The sequence below is a fragment of the Urocitellus parryii genome, chromosome 2 (assembly GCF_045843805.1).
Source record: "Urocitellus parryii isolate mUroPar1 chromosome 2, mUroPar1.hap1, whole genome shotgun sequence".
Lineage (NCBI taxonomy): Eukaryota > Metazoa > Chordata > Mammalia > Rodentia > Sciuridae > Urocitellus > Urocitellus parryii.
In genome coordinates this window covers 45,895,571-45,913,695 of record NC_135532.1, presented here as the reverse complement: position 1 = coordinate 45,913,695, position 18,125 = coordinate 45,895,571, and the positions used below count along the sequence as shown (strand labels likewise).

General features: G+C 34.3%; 1 protein-coding gene across 1 annotated transcript in view; it reads left to right on the top strand.

Annotated features, from left to right (window-relative positions):
* The window catches only part of LOC144253301 (diacylglycerol kinase eta-like), a 162,512-nt gene that overhangs the window by 92,390 nt on the left and 51,997 nt on the right, over positions 1-18,125 (top strand). Inside the window, 8 exon segments of the mRNA XM_077795205.1 lie at positions 2,810-2,914; positions 3,159-3,291; positions 9,027-9,133; positions 9,773-9,898; positions 13,120-13,222; positions 14,352-14,511; positions 16,888-16,996; positions 17,129-17,268. Coding sequence (XP_077651331.1) covers positions 2,810-2,914; positions 3,159-3,291; positions 9,027-9,133; positions 9,773-9,898; positions 13,120-13,222; positions 14,352-14,511; positions 16,888-16,996; positions 17,129-17,268 — 983 coding nt within the window.

Sequence of the window (18,125 nt, the reverse complement as noted above, 5' to 3'; positions counted from 1 at the left end):
TTCAAGAGGTAACAAATCCTCTAGCTGCAGAAACTTCTGGACTTGGCTTCCAACAGGTTCTATTTTTCCCTGGGGAATCAGCTACCCCTCCCCCAATATTGGTGTAGAAACTCATCTGAGCTTTTCATCTCTCCACCCAACTCATGTCATAATAAAGAGGCAGATTTTTTCAGATATATTTTCAGAGTAAGGACCAAGGAATTTTCAGAATTTGCTCTTTCCCAAATTGTTTCCTAATAAGAATTTGAATGGGAGACTGCTGTAGTGTAATGGAGTTCAGTTGGTTATGGCCAGAGTTCAGTTGGGTATGGTCTGTCAGTCAGCAACTGTGACTGTCAGATTCTTTCCTACAAAGGTCATGAGGAGGGGACTCAGCACCAAAGTCCTACTCAGGGATGGCTTAGGAGGCAAAAGGCCGATTTGGGAAATGCATAAGTTTCTCTAGATGAGCTAGGCTTGTGTTCAGATAGCCAGAGGTGTTTTGGACACTGCACTTACAAAGCCAGGCATCTTTGCATTGACTTATGAAGGATTTTTTTCTTACAGACTTAACAATCAGTAAAATTTTAATCATGACTAATCACAAGGTCCATACATCAAAATAACTACCATTTCTTTTAGCCTCGGATAAATTTAACTTTTGATTGAAAATATGCTAATGATCTTTACTTTCTCACTATTGTTAATTTTAAAACAAGTTTTTATTAGGAGAAATTGCTAATGTATGCATTTAACTTCATTAGTGGATAAGGTACATGTGTAACTATGGTATATTGTTTTTCTGTAATTTAGAATTGAGGCATTTGTATGATTCCAAAAACCTCAAGAAATATTAGATGCTATTCTCTATCCTTCATTCTCCCACTTTTATTGCATTCATGATCAAGTATTATTCGTACAAATAAAAATAAGCTTGCTATTTCATACTTTGATTTTGTTCTTTGTTGAATTCTCAGTAAAGACACTAATGATGGTCGATTTTATCTATCTTTAATGCCTTTACATTAAAAGTGTTTAAAAGTCATCATGAATGCAACAAAAATGGGAGAATGAAGGATAGAGAATAACATCTAATATTTCTTGGGGTTTTTGGAATCATACAAATGAAAGAGGAATCCTTATAGATAAATCACATAGAAAAGAATAAATAAATTGCTCAACATAATATTTATTTAGGTAACATCAGCAAGTCAGTGAAACTGAGATTTCTGGAATGTGCTGGCCTTTGGAGCCAGGAGTATATTATGATTTAATGGTACCTCTCTGCTGCATTTGATGAGCTGTCCTAGAAAAACATTTTGAAGCAATAACACATCCATTTGGCTCCTAAGTAATGAGGGAGGCATTGCTCTTTGCATTAACTATTTATTCAGGAAGAGAAGTGACCAACTGCTAATAAGTTTTATCCAAAGAGGGTCATTTAAAACAGAAGAAAATGCAAAAGTGAGGCTCTCTTCGATTTCATATGCAATTAACAAAAACCCAGAGCTGAGTGGTTGATGCCCTTGTGCCGTGTGACTTGGATGGCTGTATTTAAATGTGAGTGCGTGTCAGATCTAGTAAAAACTCTGTGGCTTATGGAAGCAGAGTGTAGCTTAAGCCAGTGACACAGGAGAAGACAGTGACTGGTGAGTGGCTAAGATTGGGCTGATCTCTGTATTGTTTGGAATTACAGGCTTGTTTTCTAAAATCAAGGATTTTAGAAATAAATAGTGATTTAGGTTCACTAGTGTCCTCCTTGTGGGAAGTATTCCTCTTTTTTTTTCTTTTCAGATAATTTTTTTTAATTACTTGTTGAGTCTGCTCTATAATACAGTATTGCATTTAGATTTAATACTTGATCAAAAGATTTACACATGGAGAATTTCATATTTTCTATGCAAATAAATCTGTAATATTTTATTCAGAAAGTTTCCAGTGTTTTGCTTATTCTGCAAGTACATAAATGCTCCCTTCTTTGCAATAAATGCTTAGGATTTAGTAGCTTTAAGATTGCAACCATAATATTGTATTCATGTGCAAATAGGGTTTCCCCCCCCAATCATTTCAGAATCTTCCTTTGAAGCATTTTGATGACATAACAGCTTGAAATTTTCATTCTACTTCAATCAGGTTCTCAGCCAATTAATATTGCCTTTTATTTTTAGTGACATAAAAGATGATGAAAGTCACACTTATTTTTTTCCTTCAAGACAACTAACAGATTTTTATACCAATTCTTCCTTCCTGCTGTGACAATAAAGTAATACAGTGGATTTCTACACAATGGGCAGGAAAAATCCCCCATATAAATGATATCCAAACAGGCTGTAGAAATGATATATAAACTCTGTTAAATGTTAACAAAAATTTTTTGGATACCATAATGAATCAGTGATGAAATCATTTAATATTACATTTTTTTCAATTTAAAAAATATTTTTCATATTGAAAACCATCTATCTATTAGTTCTAAACTTACTCTGAATTACTTTGGAGTATATTTAAAGTCAATTTTTAAGATATAGTCTGTGAAATAAGAAATAAGAATGCATTGTTTATTTCATAGCCTTTAGAAAAGTGCTAAAAAAGCCTGATAAGTATGTAACAGCAGGATCAAAGACAAGAAAAGATTGCTGAGAATTGTCCTGTCCTGGGGCACATTGTGACATACACAGGGAACAAAACTCATCTGTGCACAGGGATTTATTTTCTTTATCATGGAAATAAAGACTGAGTTTAGAAATGGAATTGCCTTTTAAGATTTCGGTTTTGCAATAATCCCTCTTGTTGATTATTATCAATCATTAGATTGAATTATCCCTTTCAGATAATTACTCCATTCAGAAGGCTAATGCTATGTGCCGAGAACAGAAAAGAGATGGAGGATTGGATCAGTTCACTGAAGTCTGTACAAACCAGAGAGTCTTATGAGGTAAAATAGCATATCCCTGATATTTTATGTTCTTAGAGCATGGATGTTAACTAAAGAGCTAAAGCTATGCTGTGCAACTTGTTTAAGCCAGATTTTTTTTTTAACTTAAAGCAATGTGCTTTAGTGTTAAAAGTGACAGATTTGAAATTTTGATCAGAACTATAGTATGTACATTTCCAAGTAGTCCAGTGTCTGCAGTCTTGTTCTCTTATTTGGCAAATCTGTTCAAATGTCTCATTTCTAGGTGGCCCAGTTTAACGTGGAACATTTCTCAGGGATGCATAACTGGTACGCCTGCTCCCATGCCCACCCCACCTTCTGTAACGTATGCAGAGAAAGTCTTTCTGGAGTTACCTCCCATGGCCTGTCCTGTGAAGGTACTGTAGCATTGAGCCCAGTCCTCTCCCAATTTTAAAAGTACAATAGACACACCACACTGGGAAAGCTGTAGCTGGGAAGATCTAAGCTGGAATACAGTGTTTAAGGTTGTTTGGAGTTTAATCTTGAGCATTGTACTCCTAGTACTAATTTGGGAAATATTCTTGCTCTGGAAAAGATAACATAATATTGTCTGAAAGGAAACATAAATCAAAATATAGCATTTCACTCTTAAGGATCTAGGAACTAGAATCTAAAAACATAGCTTTGTATAACATTCTAGTGTTCTTAATTCTGATTATGAAACACAAAACGTTTTATCAGGACAATATATATTCTTTGACAGAATTTCCTGATTGTTAGTAGTATTGCCTTACTTGAAACTTTTTAAAAAAATTGTAGTAATAGGGATTGAACCCAGGGTTTCATGCATTGTTAAACAAGTGCTGTACCATGAAACATTTTAAAAGTAATTTATTAGGAATTAATTTTTTATTAGTTAATTTTTAAGTTAACTGATTGATTAATGTTTGCAGCGCTGGGGATTGAACCCAGGGCCACATACATTCTAGGTGAGCATTCTACCTCTGAGTTACAGCCTCAGTCCTGATGTCATCTTTTTTTTTTAAATTTAATTGATTTTATTTTTTAAATACACGACAGTGGAATACATTATGATTCTTATTACACATATAAAGAACAATTTTTCATATTTTTGTATATAAAGTGTGTTCACGCCAATACATGTCTTTATACATGTAGTTTGTGTCATCTTTTTAAACTTCTTTAAAGTTTTCTAAAAATAAGGACAATACCACTGTTTTCATTACAGGATTAGTGAGGTTCTCTTTTTGGTATTGTTGTTTGCAGAGCCAGGGGATTGAACCAGGGCTTCGCACATGCTAGGCAAGTGCAGTATGTGAAGTATTTTTTAATTTAAGTACAGCGATTATCAGAAACAAGTATTTTAGTCATTACCAAGAGAGAACTGATAACATCTTTAGACTGATTTAATTTCATAATTCAGTGATGAGGTATGAAAAGTGTTATACTGCTTTTTGAAATATATCTAATGCCAATACCAGTGTTTTTCTCTGATAAGACACTAGCACAGATAATTTTGAATATAGCTAATTATGATAAAATAATAAAATAATGACAGAGCCACAGTTTTAATTGATGTTAAATTTATGACTAACGATAAGTAAAGAAGATCAATAACTCTTGGGCTGGGTGGTGGATCAGCGGTAGAGTGCTTGCCTAGCACATGCGAGGCCCTGGGTTTGATCCTCAGCCCCACATATAAAATAATTAAAATAAAGATATTGTGTCCAACTACAACTAAAATAAATAAATATTAAAAAATATCAATAACTCTTGTTTCAGCCATTTACTACGATGCATAGCAATGCACGCACAATGGTAAGGAATAGAGCTCAGCCATTAAACCCCCTCCCATAGCCACCATTACAAACTGTTACCAGAAGTAGTTTAACACAATTAGATTGTTCTCATCTGTCAAATGGGAATAATAGTCATTTATACCTCAGCACTATGAAGATGAAATGAGGGAATGCATGCAAACTGCTTTTCTGATTAAATACATCATAGGAAATTGTCACTGTGCTCTATAAGGAATTGATCCAGTAAGTAGTTCCAGATTGGATCAGAGGCCTGACACATTCAAGTTCATGAAGGTGAAAATTTGGAGAAGCCATTAAACTTTATTCTTTAGATTTAAAGAATTTCAGACAAAGATATAATTGGCTTTTCTGTCTTTACTAATACAGAAGGGTTTATGTGGGTCTGAATAACTCATACTAGGTCTGTAATATTATGTGGTGCTGTTCTGAAGATACTTTAACTGTTACCTGATAGTTTCTATTCCCCAAATGGCTTAAAAAGGATAACCAGGTTTAAGATAACTCTGTGATAGCCCTCTGACTTGAAATTTATCTGCTAAGTATATTTGATTATTTAGTAATTGAGTCAATAAAGGAATGATTGAACATTTTTCTAAGCATTTTAAAAGAAAATGAAAATTATTTCAGTTGGTGAGAATAAGAAACTTAAAAGTCTTTAAATACATTTGTTATATCCTTCTATAAAAGACATGTTCTTTCTATCCTTTTAAAAAAAAGTCTTCCATGCTTATTTAATTATGTCAAAATGGATTTTACTGTCATGTATAACTAAAGAGAACCAGAAAAAAGTCTCAATTATTGGATTAAAAATTTCTTCAAAAGATTATGCATTAATATTTGTTTTCTCTGCTGGCAAAAATTTAAATCTGCAGTATTTTGTCTATTCATATTTTTAAAATGGTAGGAGAAGCTTTCAAAAATCCCAAATGTTTTACTCTATGAGAATATGGCCATCCTGGATATTTTATCGTATTCAAAGTTAAACTTTTGAGACCCCTCTCCCATTAAATGTGAATATACTACTTACATATTAAACCTAAAAACATAGGGATAAACAGGCTTTACAAGTTATAATGGAGATGCAAATATAATAAAAATTCGTTTAATAGTGAAGATTAACAACTTTATATTAGAGTGAAATTCAGCTTTTGGTGTATGAAGCCATCAATAAATTCACTTGACCTTTAGGTTCTTGTTTTTCACCATAATATGAGACTATACTGATTTGTCTTCTAGACTTGTATTGAATTATAAGTAAACTTATTGTTTTAAAGTCTTGCATATGTAAAATACTATATGAATGAAAAATGGAAGACAGAAAATAATTTTCATTAAAAAATCTTAAGTATTTGAGAGTGTAAATTATCATAATTAGAATATAATTGTCCTTCATAGTTACTTCAGTAGTAACTTGGCCAAAAATATTAAACAGTCATTTTCTTTTCAATCAACAGTATCAACTATGTCAACATGGCTACCTATGAAATTTCGTCTTAACTATTGTTTACCACAAAGATTCAGTTTGATAAAGATGAAATATTACAGTAAAAATAATTTTGCCACCTGACAATATATTTATTAAGTTCTGTGGTTTTAAGAATGGCTTTATAGGTCAGAGGAAAGTGCTTTATTCTAGAATAATTTGGAGAAATGTAATTGTCACCTAACAAAGTTAAGGTGCCCATTAATTATTTCTATTTCTTAGTGACCATAACAACAGTCTGGTTTGTTTATTACTATTGTTCTATGTTATATTAAGCAACTTTGTCATTCTCAAGGCTCAGTGTATGAAGCACTTAGTTATTATTAAAAGTGTGATTTTTATTGTTTTTAAATTGTTTTTTAGTTGTAGATGGACACAATTTTATTTTTATGTGGTGCTGAGGATTGAACCCAGTTCTTCACATGTGTAAGGCAGGCACTGATTTTTATTTTTAATGAACTGCTTGATTTTTCTGAGAGAGAGAGAGAGAGAGAGAGAGAGAGAGAGAGAGAATTTTTTAATATTTATTTTTTAGTTTTCGGTGGACACAACATCTTTATTTTATTTTTATGTGGTGCTGAGGATCGAACCCAGTGCCCCGTGCATGCCAGGCGAGCATGCTACCGCTTGAGCCACATCCTCAGCCCCATTGTTTGATTTTTAATGGCAAAAATTTTAAAAAGCCATGAAATTATACTATTACTCTCTTTTATGTTCTTCTTTTCCCTGCTTGAAAAGCAAGCATTGACTGTTAATATCAAGTGCTTTTTTTTTTTTTTTTTTTTTTTTTTTGCTTATAAAACACCCTGGGGACTCTGGTATAGACCATTTTAGGACCTCACGTTATTTTGTTTAATTTTTTAATTTTTATTTTTTAAAATTTTGAGACAAGGTCTTACTAAGTTGCGTAGGCTGACCTAAGACTTCTGATCCTCTTGCCACAGGCTCCCAAATAGCAGGGATTGATGACAGGAGGGTACTACTGCACTTGGCTAGAACCCCATTTTGGGGAAATAGTCTTACAGATGAAAAGACCTGGAGGTACTAAACAATTGTAGTTCAAAGTAGTTACTGCCTATGGTTCTGTGTCTTCACCCTTACTATCAGCAACAAAATTTAATTGAAAGATTATTGCATTCTATATGAAGTCCCTTATAACAATAACAGTATTATTGCCAAAAAGAATTTTTCAGGGTATATAAAAGAGGAGGTAAGTGAAACATCTCTAGTATGTGTAGACCAGTGTTTTTCAAGAACAGATCAGTAAGTAGCCATTTATATATTGGCTTGTTGAAGCCTGAATCACGTTGAACATGTTTTAAAATATTTATTGTTTAGTTGTAGTTGGACACAATATCTTTATTTTATTTATTTATTTTTTAAATGTGGTGCTGAGGATTGAACCCAGGGCCTTGCGTGTGCTAGGCAAGTGCTCTACCACTGAGCCACAACCCCAGTCCCATGTTGAATATTTGATAACAGACATCTTGGGTATTTTATCCAGACCTTTCATTTCAATGTACATCAAATTAAGACAGTTCAAAGATAATAAGTAGTATGTAACACATAAATAGTATGTAACACATTTACAAATGTTTAACAATTGATAGAAAGTGAAAAAAAATCATATGAGAAAAAGCCATCTTACATTTAAATTTAGCGGCCGCCACCTTATTAATTTCCATTGAAATGATCTCTACTTTTAACTAGTTATCTGAAAACTTAGGAACTGTTATTCCATCGGCATCTACACGTGCTTGGATAATTTGTATTACTGGAAAGATAAATGTGTTTAGTAGTAGTCAAGTTCCAATTTTCATAAACGCATTTAATTTTTCAAATAACCTGTGGTTTACTTGTTTTACCAAATATGTGCTGCTTCTTTCCTAGTTGTTTTATTTTAATTTTCTTTTATAAACTTCTTTATGATAATATAGCTGGGAAGAATTAATGAAGAATAGTGGTGACATTATTTTATCAATCCTTTCTCCTACATTTATAATATAGTCATCCCAACATAATATTTTTAAAAGATGGAGTCATCTTATGACCCTCTCAGCCTATTTCCCATGATGACTTGTTATTTTCATGATGTACTTACAATTTTTTTTTTTTTGTGTGTGTGTGTGTGTGCTAAGGATTGAACTTAGGGATGTTTTACTACTGAGCCACATCCCCCCAGTTCTTTTTTTGTTTTTTTTTTTTTTTTAATTTCAAGACAGGGTATCACTATGTTGCTGAGGCTGGCCTTGAACTTGGGGTCGTCCTGTTTCAGCCTCCTGAGTTGCTGGGATTCCAGGCATGTGCCACCACACCTGTCTTGTACTTGCATTTTATAACTCCTCTGAATTTTCTTGATCTTTCTGATGTTTTCAAACCTATTAATATAAGTAAATATATTAGGTACACAGAACAATGCAAATATCAGAAATGTGTGCATCTCAATGAATTTTCTTAAATTCATTCATATAATTAGCACTCAGATTAAGAAATAGGATGTAATCAGTATCCTTGTTACTGAATTTTATTTGCTTGTGCATGTGTGTGTGTCAGTCTCCCTTCTCAAGAACTAATTATTTTCTATTTATCTCATTTTTGTTTATCCATGTAGCAATCGATCTGTAACTCTGTATGTGATTCATAAATGCAAGTCTGTATTAGTTTTTTAGAATACAATTAGTATCATTGGAGATTAGTTTAAATTTTTTAAAATCTTTGTTTTCTTTTTCTCTCCTTTCTATCCCTTTTAAAAAATTCATGCTATGATGACTTTTAGTGCTGGTGCAAAAGTACTTTAAAATGGTTAACATTTTATTTTCCTTTTTAGTGTGTAAATTCAAGGCTCACAAAAGATGTGCAGTGAGGGCAACTAATAACTGTAAATGGACAACCCTGGCCTCCATTGGAAAGGACATCATAGAGGACGAAGACGGAGTAAGCTGCTGTCTGCCCTTGCTCTCTTCCTGGTACCTCCTCTCTTATTTTCTGCTCTTAGGGGAAATACTAATAGTTTAAGTGGGAGTGTTTATTATCAGGATGAAATAGGTTTTATTTGTGAGTTTTTATTTTTAATTCATTGCTTTATAGCTTTCCCTCACTCTTGGATTTTTGAGGGAACTCTGTTAAGATTAGGGCTTAGGAATGACTGCTGGACCTGGCTGGTGTAACAGAAGGTCACACTCTGTGATCTATAAGGTTTAGAGGAGGTTTATTCTGCAGACTCTGGGGTTTCCTCTCTGCAGTACCCCTACCTTAAAAAAACGTCTCCTGCATTGCACTGCATAGGTGAATCTCTGACAGCCTTTAGTGGGCCATGTATCATGACCCTTTGTCTTTTCTCCTCAGCTAGATTTGCACCTGAATCCCAAAGGGGCAGGCCTTTCGTCTTATTTACTTTGTCTCCCTACAGGGTTTAGGCATAATAGATACTCAATAAATCTGGGATACATGAGTGCCATGCAGGATGCCTGTTATTGACTCCATAGAGTAACAAATCATTCAGTACCTTCCCAAGGGTAAGAACACTGTTCTCCACAGTCTTCACTTTGGCTGCCCTTTTTTCCTGCCCTACAGCTCGCTATGCCTCACCAATGGCTTGAGGGCAACTTGCCCGTGAGTGCGAAGTGTGCTGTCTGTGACAAAACGTGTGGCAGTGTTCTCCGTCTACAGGATTGGAAATGTCTTTGGTGTAAAACAATGGTAAGGATTTGCAAACATTTCGTACCTTTTCACTATCTTATTTGCTTACCGTGGACATCTGTGTGGTTCAGAAGCAAAGCAAAGACCTTCATGGCAGAGCCTGACAGCATAGCCCATTGTGGCATTCATGGCTTGTTAAATAGTGTTTTCCTTCCAGTTCCATATTTTCCACCCCCTGACCCATTCCTGGTCATTTTTCAAATGCCCTGTTTGTAATATTTTCTCTTACTCACATATTTCCTATGTCTCAGAATCTCTTTCCTTCAGATCTATTGTTTTCCATTTTGCATCCACTGCACAGTGATCTGCTGTTTTCTCTGTTATACCTGGTGCACATAGAAAGTCCTTTTTTGTGCTGCCAGATTTGGGTTAACATATGAAGTGTGATTTTGCTGCAGTACCATGTGTGTCCTCTGACAGACAGAATGCCAAGTTCAATGTGCTATGCACTGATGTAATTTAAGTGATATAAACTTAGGTCATATAATAAATAGCTTTAAACTTCTCTGCATGTAGAGGAAAGAAGTAAAAAGTTCACCCAGCATCATGTGAATCATCAGCAAAGAACAGTCTCATTTATGCCAGATATCATACAGTCAGGGCTCCTGGACTGCATGAGCACATTGATAGAGAAGGGAAGTCATGCCAACAGTAGCATAGGGCTCAAAGACCACAGGACCATGAAGCCACAGCTGGGCATGCTTCTCTTACTCCTGGGTGCTGCTGTCCCAGGATGATAGTCCCTTGTGTTTTGGGACTGACTCATTTGTTGGTGATTTGCATCTTATGTTCTTTTCTTGCTGTCCAAATTTGTAAGTTGGACCAAATTTTATAGTGTGGAAAATCCATTGCTTTTGGGAAGTCTGGTGTAGATCAGCATAAGATGTGATAATATGTGCTTGTTTCCTATGAGATTGACTCCACAGGCCCCAGAGGGGGGGTGGAAGTCCTATGACTTTTTAGTTAGTAATCTGTGATTCCTCTTAATTTTTAAACCAACTAAGATTTCCTTTGTCCTCATGCTTTTGTTATTTTTCATCATTTGCCTCTTTAATTAGCCACAGGCTTGTGTGTGTGTGTGTGTGTGTGTGTGTGTGTGTGTTTTGCTGGGGACTGAACCCAGGTCCTTGTACGTGCAAGGCAAGCACTCTACCAACTGAGCTATATCCCCAGCCCAGAGGCTTATTTTTGGTTTTTTACTTCTCTTATTTCACCGTCATATAACCTACAGACTGTGATGGGTGCCTTTCTGTGGACTCCCAGTATAGCCCTGACCCCTAAAGCCCTCTTATGCCATCCTTATTTTAAAGGAGTGCTATCCATAAGAAAGATTTTAAATCATCATTCCACATAAGATTTATTTTGGGGGGAATGATCACTGATAGTATTTCCTGCTAATACATCTCATGTGTGATGAATCACTTTAGAAGGGTTTTGTGTAAATTGTCTTTACCTACAGAATATATGTCTTTACTTTTATTTGGTCAGTAATTTTTAAACACTAATAATCTTCAAGGTAGGAGTTAATTAGGTTTCATTGTTGTTCCTTCTACTCATCCCCAACTTTAAAAAGTTTCACAAATAGAAGAGCAACATTATCTTGGGAAAACAACTGAAATTTAATAGCAATTTTAAATGGGGTGCATGGGGACCATTCTGGGATGGAACCATTCTAGAGTATCTTTTCCCTCTTTTTTCCTACCCCACCCTGGGTAAGTTACACCTGTTGGTTTCTGGCACCATCACCTCTGTAATGCCTCTCTTAGCCTCAAATTTCTTGTGCACTATCATTTATCTGTTTATATATTACTTTACCTGTAAAATGTGAGTTTCTTTCTTTTTTAAAAAACTCTATTTTTTAGTTGTAGATGGACACAATACCTTTATTTATTTTTATGTGATATTGAGGATGGAACCCAGTGCCTCACATATGCTAGGCAAGTGCTCTACCACCAAGCTACAACCCCAACCACTAGAATGTGAATTTCTAACAGCAGGCTATCTAGGGCTGAAAACATAGTCATTTAGGGAAAACAAATGAACAAAACAAAGCAAAAAAAAAAAAAAAAAAAAAAAAAAAAAAAAAAAAAAAAAACCACTGCCAACTCCGAAAGCCCATAGTTCCATAACCCTGAAGGTTTAAGTCATAATTTTAAAATCAGTGAATATACAACTTTATCTTCTGCTTTTCTCACTTAGATTATTATAAATAGCTTCCCATTTTGCTCCATGATTCTCATGTATTTTTATATTCCTTTTACAACTATCCATGTATACTAGTTTTTATAAAATGCATTTTGGTTGTTAATTATTATAAATCCTAATCAACTGTCCAAAAACAGTTGCTATTAAATTTGCTAAAAACTGCTATTAAATCTCACTTATTTCTGAAGAGTGTGGATAGAGGTTTAGTCAGTGTGCCAGTTTTCTTAAAGCACTAATGATATAAAGTCCTGTTAAATAAATGGTTTATGAAGCATCTGCTTTTACTAGCCAAAATATTTTGAAGGGTCTCTAGGTAAATACACAAAGTATTCTAAGTGGCCTGGCTCCTACTTTTTAGGTTAGCCTGCTTTGTTCTCAATAGTATCTTGACTGGCCTTGAAACTATGTTTCTTCATCGAGCATTTACCACGGGCTTGTGATGTGAATCCCTCTCCCTTTTCGTTGCAGTCTAGCTGAGAAAGTAGGCATGGATGTGCTGATAGTGATGATAAAAAACACATGATAAGAGAAATGCGAATAGAAAGTTATAGGAGCACGGCAGAAAGAGCAGCCACATGGCAGGTTTCATTTTCATTAAGTCTGTAAGAATTTTTATATGGTAGATGGTATCGATTTGTTTTATGGGCAAAATATTGACATACTGGAACTCTTTCCTCCTTTCTCCCTCTCTTCCCTTTTTCTTTTCCTCCTTCCCTTTCTCCCTCTGCATTTCCTCCCTTTTCTTACTCTCTCCTTGCCTTCAGCATTCATTGACCATATCCCTTGTTTGAGACCATCACAGAAATAGGCCACATGGACCAAAATTATATTCCCATCACTAAAATGCTTGGTCTATTCCTTAGAAATATAGATACTGTGCCATTAAAGTAACTTGTGAATTACTGAATATTTTGTGATGATGTTGATCCTAAATGATCGTTTCTGTAGATGTAATTTATGACATAGAAAAATGCTTTGTTTTTATGATTCCCAAAGCTTTATTTGTTTATCATTAGGTACATACTGCCTGCAAAGATTATTATTTTCCTGTATGTCCACTTGGCCAATGCAAAGTATCTATCATACCTCCAATTGCACTAAATAGCACTGATTCTGATGGTATGTAATAGTAGTGTGAGTATGTGTATTTCTGGTATATTTAATATTGATATATGTACATTTATTTTCCTAGAATAAATAGAACTTAAGTTGGTTATTTTGGTCAATTTTTACATAATAATTCCATTTAAATTTCCGAATGGCATATTTAATTTGTAAAAGAATCTTTTAAAATGAAAGTTGTAACATAGCTATTAGCTTTGTTGGTAAAATTACCATGTATGAGACTTTTAGATTTTACATTTAAGTAAATAAAATAAGATCATTATCCTGTACTGAAGCATCATCTGAACAGGCTAATTTTTATAAGTGGTTTTTTCCACCATAATTGAAATTGCTCATTAGCATGGCTGTTGTTAAAATTTGTTTTCTTATAATTTCATTGCAGAAATTTATATCCTATAAACGCATTCACTTTTTCCAGAATCTTACAACTTAATTGTAAGTGCTGAGGAAACTTTTCACAACACTGTTTTAGGATAGCATACTAATAACTTCCTTCTAAACAAGTTGTATTACAAAAGGCTTTTACCATGTACTGTTGTTAATGTCTGGCATTTATAATGTGCTTTATGCCTTCTGAAATTTTAAGTAAATTAAGCCAATAAATATTTTAGATATAAAGATATAAAGCTTAAATAATATGATTTTTAAAACTTGTGCTATTGATTGCCTCTCCCATCTCTGACATATCTAGGTTCTTTTATTTATTATAAATTTTAATATTTTCTTAGGTCTTATCAAAGAACAGTTAAATCATTTTAAAATAGTAAAAATAATCATATGAATTCTTTACAAATGTGAATTTATGGACTTTGCTTAGTTTTTCTTATAATTATATTGTTAAGACAGATGGTATATCTCATATTATCTATGGTTAATACTTCCCTTGTCTTTGTTATCATTTTTCATTATAGAACATATTTTTAAATGAGAAGTCCTATGCTCTTAGTATTTAAATAGTAAACCTCCACTTGTGAGTCTACATTATACCTGAGTGTTCTAATAATAAGCAAGACTTTTTATTTTTATGAATTTATCTTCCTTTCTGTGAATGTTCAGTAATAATTTAAAAAGGAAAATAGTACGTATTGCTCTTATGCTATATGTGTATTTTTTTTTTTTACAGGTTTCTGTAGAGCAACATTTTCATTCTGTGTTAGTCCTTTATTGGTTTTTGTCAATTCTAAGAGTGGAGATGATCAGGGAGTCAAGTTTCTTCGTCGTTTTAAACAATTGCTAAATCCGGCTCAGGTGTTTGATTTAATGAATGGAGGTCCTCATTTGGGGTAATTCGTTATTGATAAATATTATTTGAATGAAATATAGTACTAGGCATGAATTGTGTCTGACTTTTCATCTCATGAAAATTATTGATTCCACTTGATCTCCTATGTTGGTCTTCTCTCCTTCTCCCTTATTTAAAGCTTTCATTATTTAAAGTTTTAATTTAAGCTTTTTGACAGTTATATAAATATCTTGTATAAATTTCCTATTTTTTACCAAAATTTCCAAATTTCAAATTCCTTAAGAAAAATTTTTATATATATTTTATATCAAACACTACTATCAATTTGTTTAACTCCAAGAAGGATCAATTTCCATAAATATAAAATAAAAGCTAATATTAGAAAAATTATTTTCAAGGAAGGCTAGTATTAATTTATATATAATGTACATAATCGGTGATTTCACCACGTTACAGATGTTATCATGGATCTCAAGGACAGTTCCTCAAGAATTTGACTTAGGGGCTAGGGTTGTGGCTCAGTGGTAGAGTGCTTGCCTAGCATGAATGAGATACTGGGTTCAATCCCTAGCATCACATAAAAAAAACTAAATCAACAAAATAAACATATTGTGTTCATCTACAACTAAAAATATTTTTTTAAAAAAGAATTTGACTTTCACATAAATGACAACAAAATACTTTGGCTGACTCCCCCCCCCCACCTCCCAGTTTTCTAGTATGTTATGTAACTTAAAATCTGAAAAAAGAATTAAATAGTATTTTTACTGAGGGGCGATATGCCTTGAGATACATTTTCAGTGTTTGCATATGATTTTTCTTAAAGAGGATGCTGTATCTTCTGATGGAGGGATCTTTAATCTCTATGTGATTTGCAAAGGTTACTCAGCATTTCCTGAGGATTTCCCTGTGACCTTCAAGTATGAACACAGAAGTAAATATGAGAATTTTATTTTATTTTACTGCAGTCCTGGTTATTGAACCCAAGGCCTTGTACATACCAGGCAAGTACTCTACTATTAAGCTACATCCTAAGGCCAGAAATTGGGATTTTAGATACCAGTGCCTGAGAAGCACTCATTTATAAACTGACACTTTCCTCTGTCTTCTCTGTTTCTCTCCTGTTTCTCTTTGTGTCTCTTGTCACTTTTGTCCCTTCAAGGTCTTCTGTCCTTTTTGCACTGCCTTTCTCTTTCTGAGTCTCAGGTCCTCTGTTTTACACAAACACTAGTTCTCTTCATTTATACCCTGTCCCTTCCCTAAGTACATCTCTCTCTTGCCCCTGATTGGATCCCAGCATTTTCTCAGATTTCCTCTCACCTTCTTTGTGTCTTCTGTTCTTTGGTAGTTTCATCCTCTTTTCTGACATGTCTGGTTTTTTTTAATAACTCTCCATACTTCTGTTAATTAATTAATTTAGGAATTTGTATAGGTGTGTATTTATTTTTGGTGCTAGGGATTGAGCCCAGGACCTCATACGTTTGAAGCATGTCCACTACCACCAAGCTACTGCCTCATCCACTCTCTTATACTCATGATATTTATTTTTCCCATTTATCCTTTAAGCCCCCAAAGATCTCTCTTTGTGAAGTTTCCTGGGGTTGTTCTTATGATATATTTTCCAGATTTCCCATTATACTTGAATTTTACAAAGGTACATTCAGGAGGTGAAATGTGTGGAAAGTTGAGATAAAAGTTGGGGCTGGAACTCAGTGGCAGAGCGCTTGCCTAGCATGTGTGAGGCACTGGGTTTGATCCTGAGCATCATGTAAAAATAAACAAATAAAATAAAGGCATTCTGTCCATCTACAGACAGACAGAAACATACACACACACACACACACACACACACACACACACATTTAAAAAAGAAAAGAAAAAGAAAAGGAAAAAAAAAGTTGAGATGAAGGGAGATAGAAGTGAAAGAATTGGCCTGAGACTAAGAGGAGAGGAGAAAAGGTGGGCTGACTGTACTTACGGCCGCATGTTGGCAAGGTTTGGTAAGTGTCTTTAAGAATTGCTTCAGTGCCACTTACTGGCATCCCATCCTCGATTCCCCCTGGTTTATAATTCTTAAGGATATAATATATCCTTCTTGTTAAAATAGGAAAGCCACCACTTTCACAATTTCATGTTTACCTGTAGTTCTTTCCTGGTTCTGCTTCGATTTTGTTTCCTTATTTCTTGCTCCCTTTTCCTCCATTCCTGCCTGTAATTCACTATCATCCTTTTTGATTCAGAGATTTTCTTGAATTAAAAATTGCACTCAAAATAATTTTTATAGTATAATTAATAGATAAATATGAGTTTTTATATTTTATCTGAACTTGAATACCAATGCATGCAAGAATGACAAAGAATTAGAATAAGTGATTTTTATTTATTTTTGCTAAAATGAAATAATTTTTACTTTTAGTTTAAGATTATTTCAGAAGTTTGACAATTTCCGGATTCTTGTTTGCGGAGGAGATGGAAGTGTAGGTTGGGTTTTGTCAGAAATCTATAAGCTCAACTTGAATAAACAGGCAAGTGCTAATTCTTTTCCTTGCTAGTTGACACTGAATGTATACTGACATTATTTTCCAGAGAGGTGCAGAAATGTAATGGTCCTTATTTCTCAACTTTTCTGAAAGTCTCACCCTTGCACTCTCTCGTAGTGTCAACTGGGAGTATTACCCTTGGGAACAGGCAATGACCTGGCTCGAGTTCTTGGCTGGGGAGGTTCATATGACGATGACACTCAACTTCCTCAGATACTAGAGAAGCTGGAACGAGCCAGTACCAAAATGTTAGACAGGTAAGAGAAAATTCTCTACTAATCCTAGACTGAAAATGGCATACAGAAATCACTTTTTGATAATTTAAATTTTACTGACTGTACACCCATGAAGGCAGAGATTTCCTGGACTTGTCGACCATTTGCTCCCTGAGATTGAGAACCAGGCCTGAACAGAGTAGACACTCAATTAAGATATTTTCTGAATGAATGAATTTTTTATAAAACTGAAGGGAAACATCTCTTCTTGCATTCCAATGAATCCATTGTTCTAAAGAGTAGATTGATACATAGGATGATAACTACTTTTAATCACTGTTCAAGTAGGAGAAATAAAATAGTTAATTTGGTGTGTGGTGGGGGGTTAGTGAGTATGAAAAGTAGGACCCCTATCATCAGGTTGCTTCAGAGAAGCAAAGACAAACTTTCTGTTTGTTAGAATATCTCTTCTTAATTATACACATTACAAACAAATTGTTCCAACAAGGAACTGAATTTTTAAATCCTGTCCCTGGAACAGGGTAGTGTTAGGAAGACAGCTTTGAATGAAGGGCTTATCACTATATTTATGCTGTCCCTGCTCACATCCCATACCCACTTTCTCTCTGAGTAGCCCACATGTAAAACAGAAATCACAGTATGTAGCTGAGTGTGGTGCAGGAGGTGTTTAGAATTTGGGTATAGGGAATAACAGGATTTAGTAAGCAGCAATTACCCCACCCCATGAGTAGAAGACAAATGTCAAAATATCATTATAGACGTGAGGTAGCATGACTCAAAACAACATTAATAAGATTAGCCATCTGTGGAAGTCGTCCCGAAAATAACAAATCTCATCAGGGAGCCACCAATCTAAAATGTAATTACTCTAAGATGAG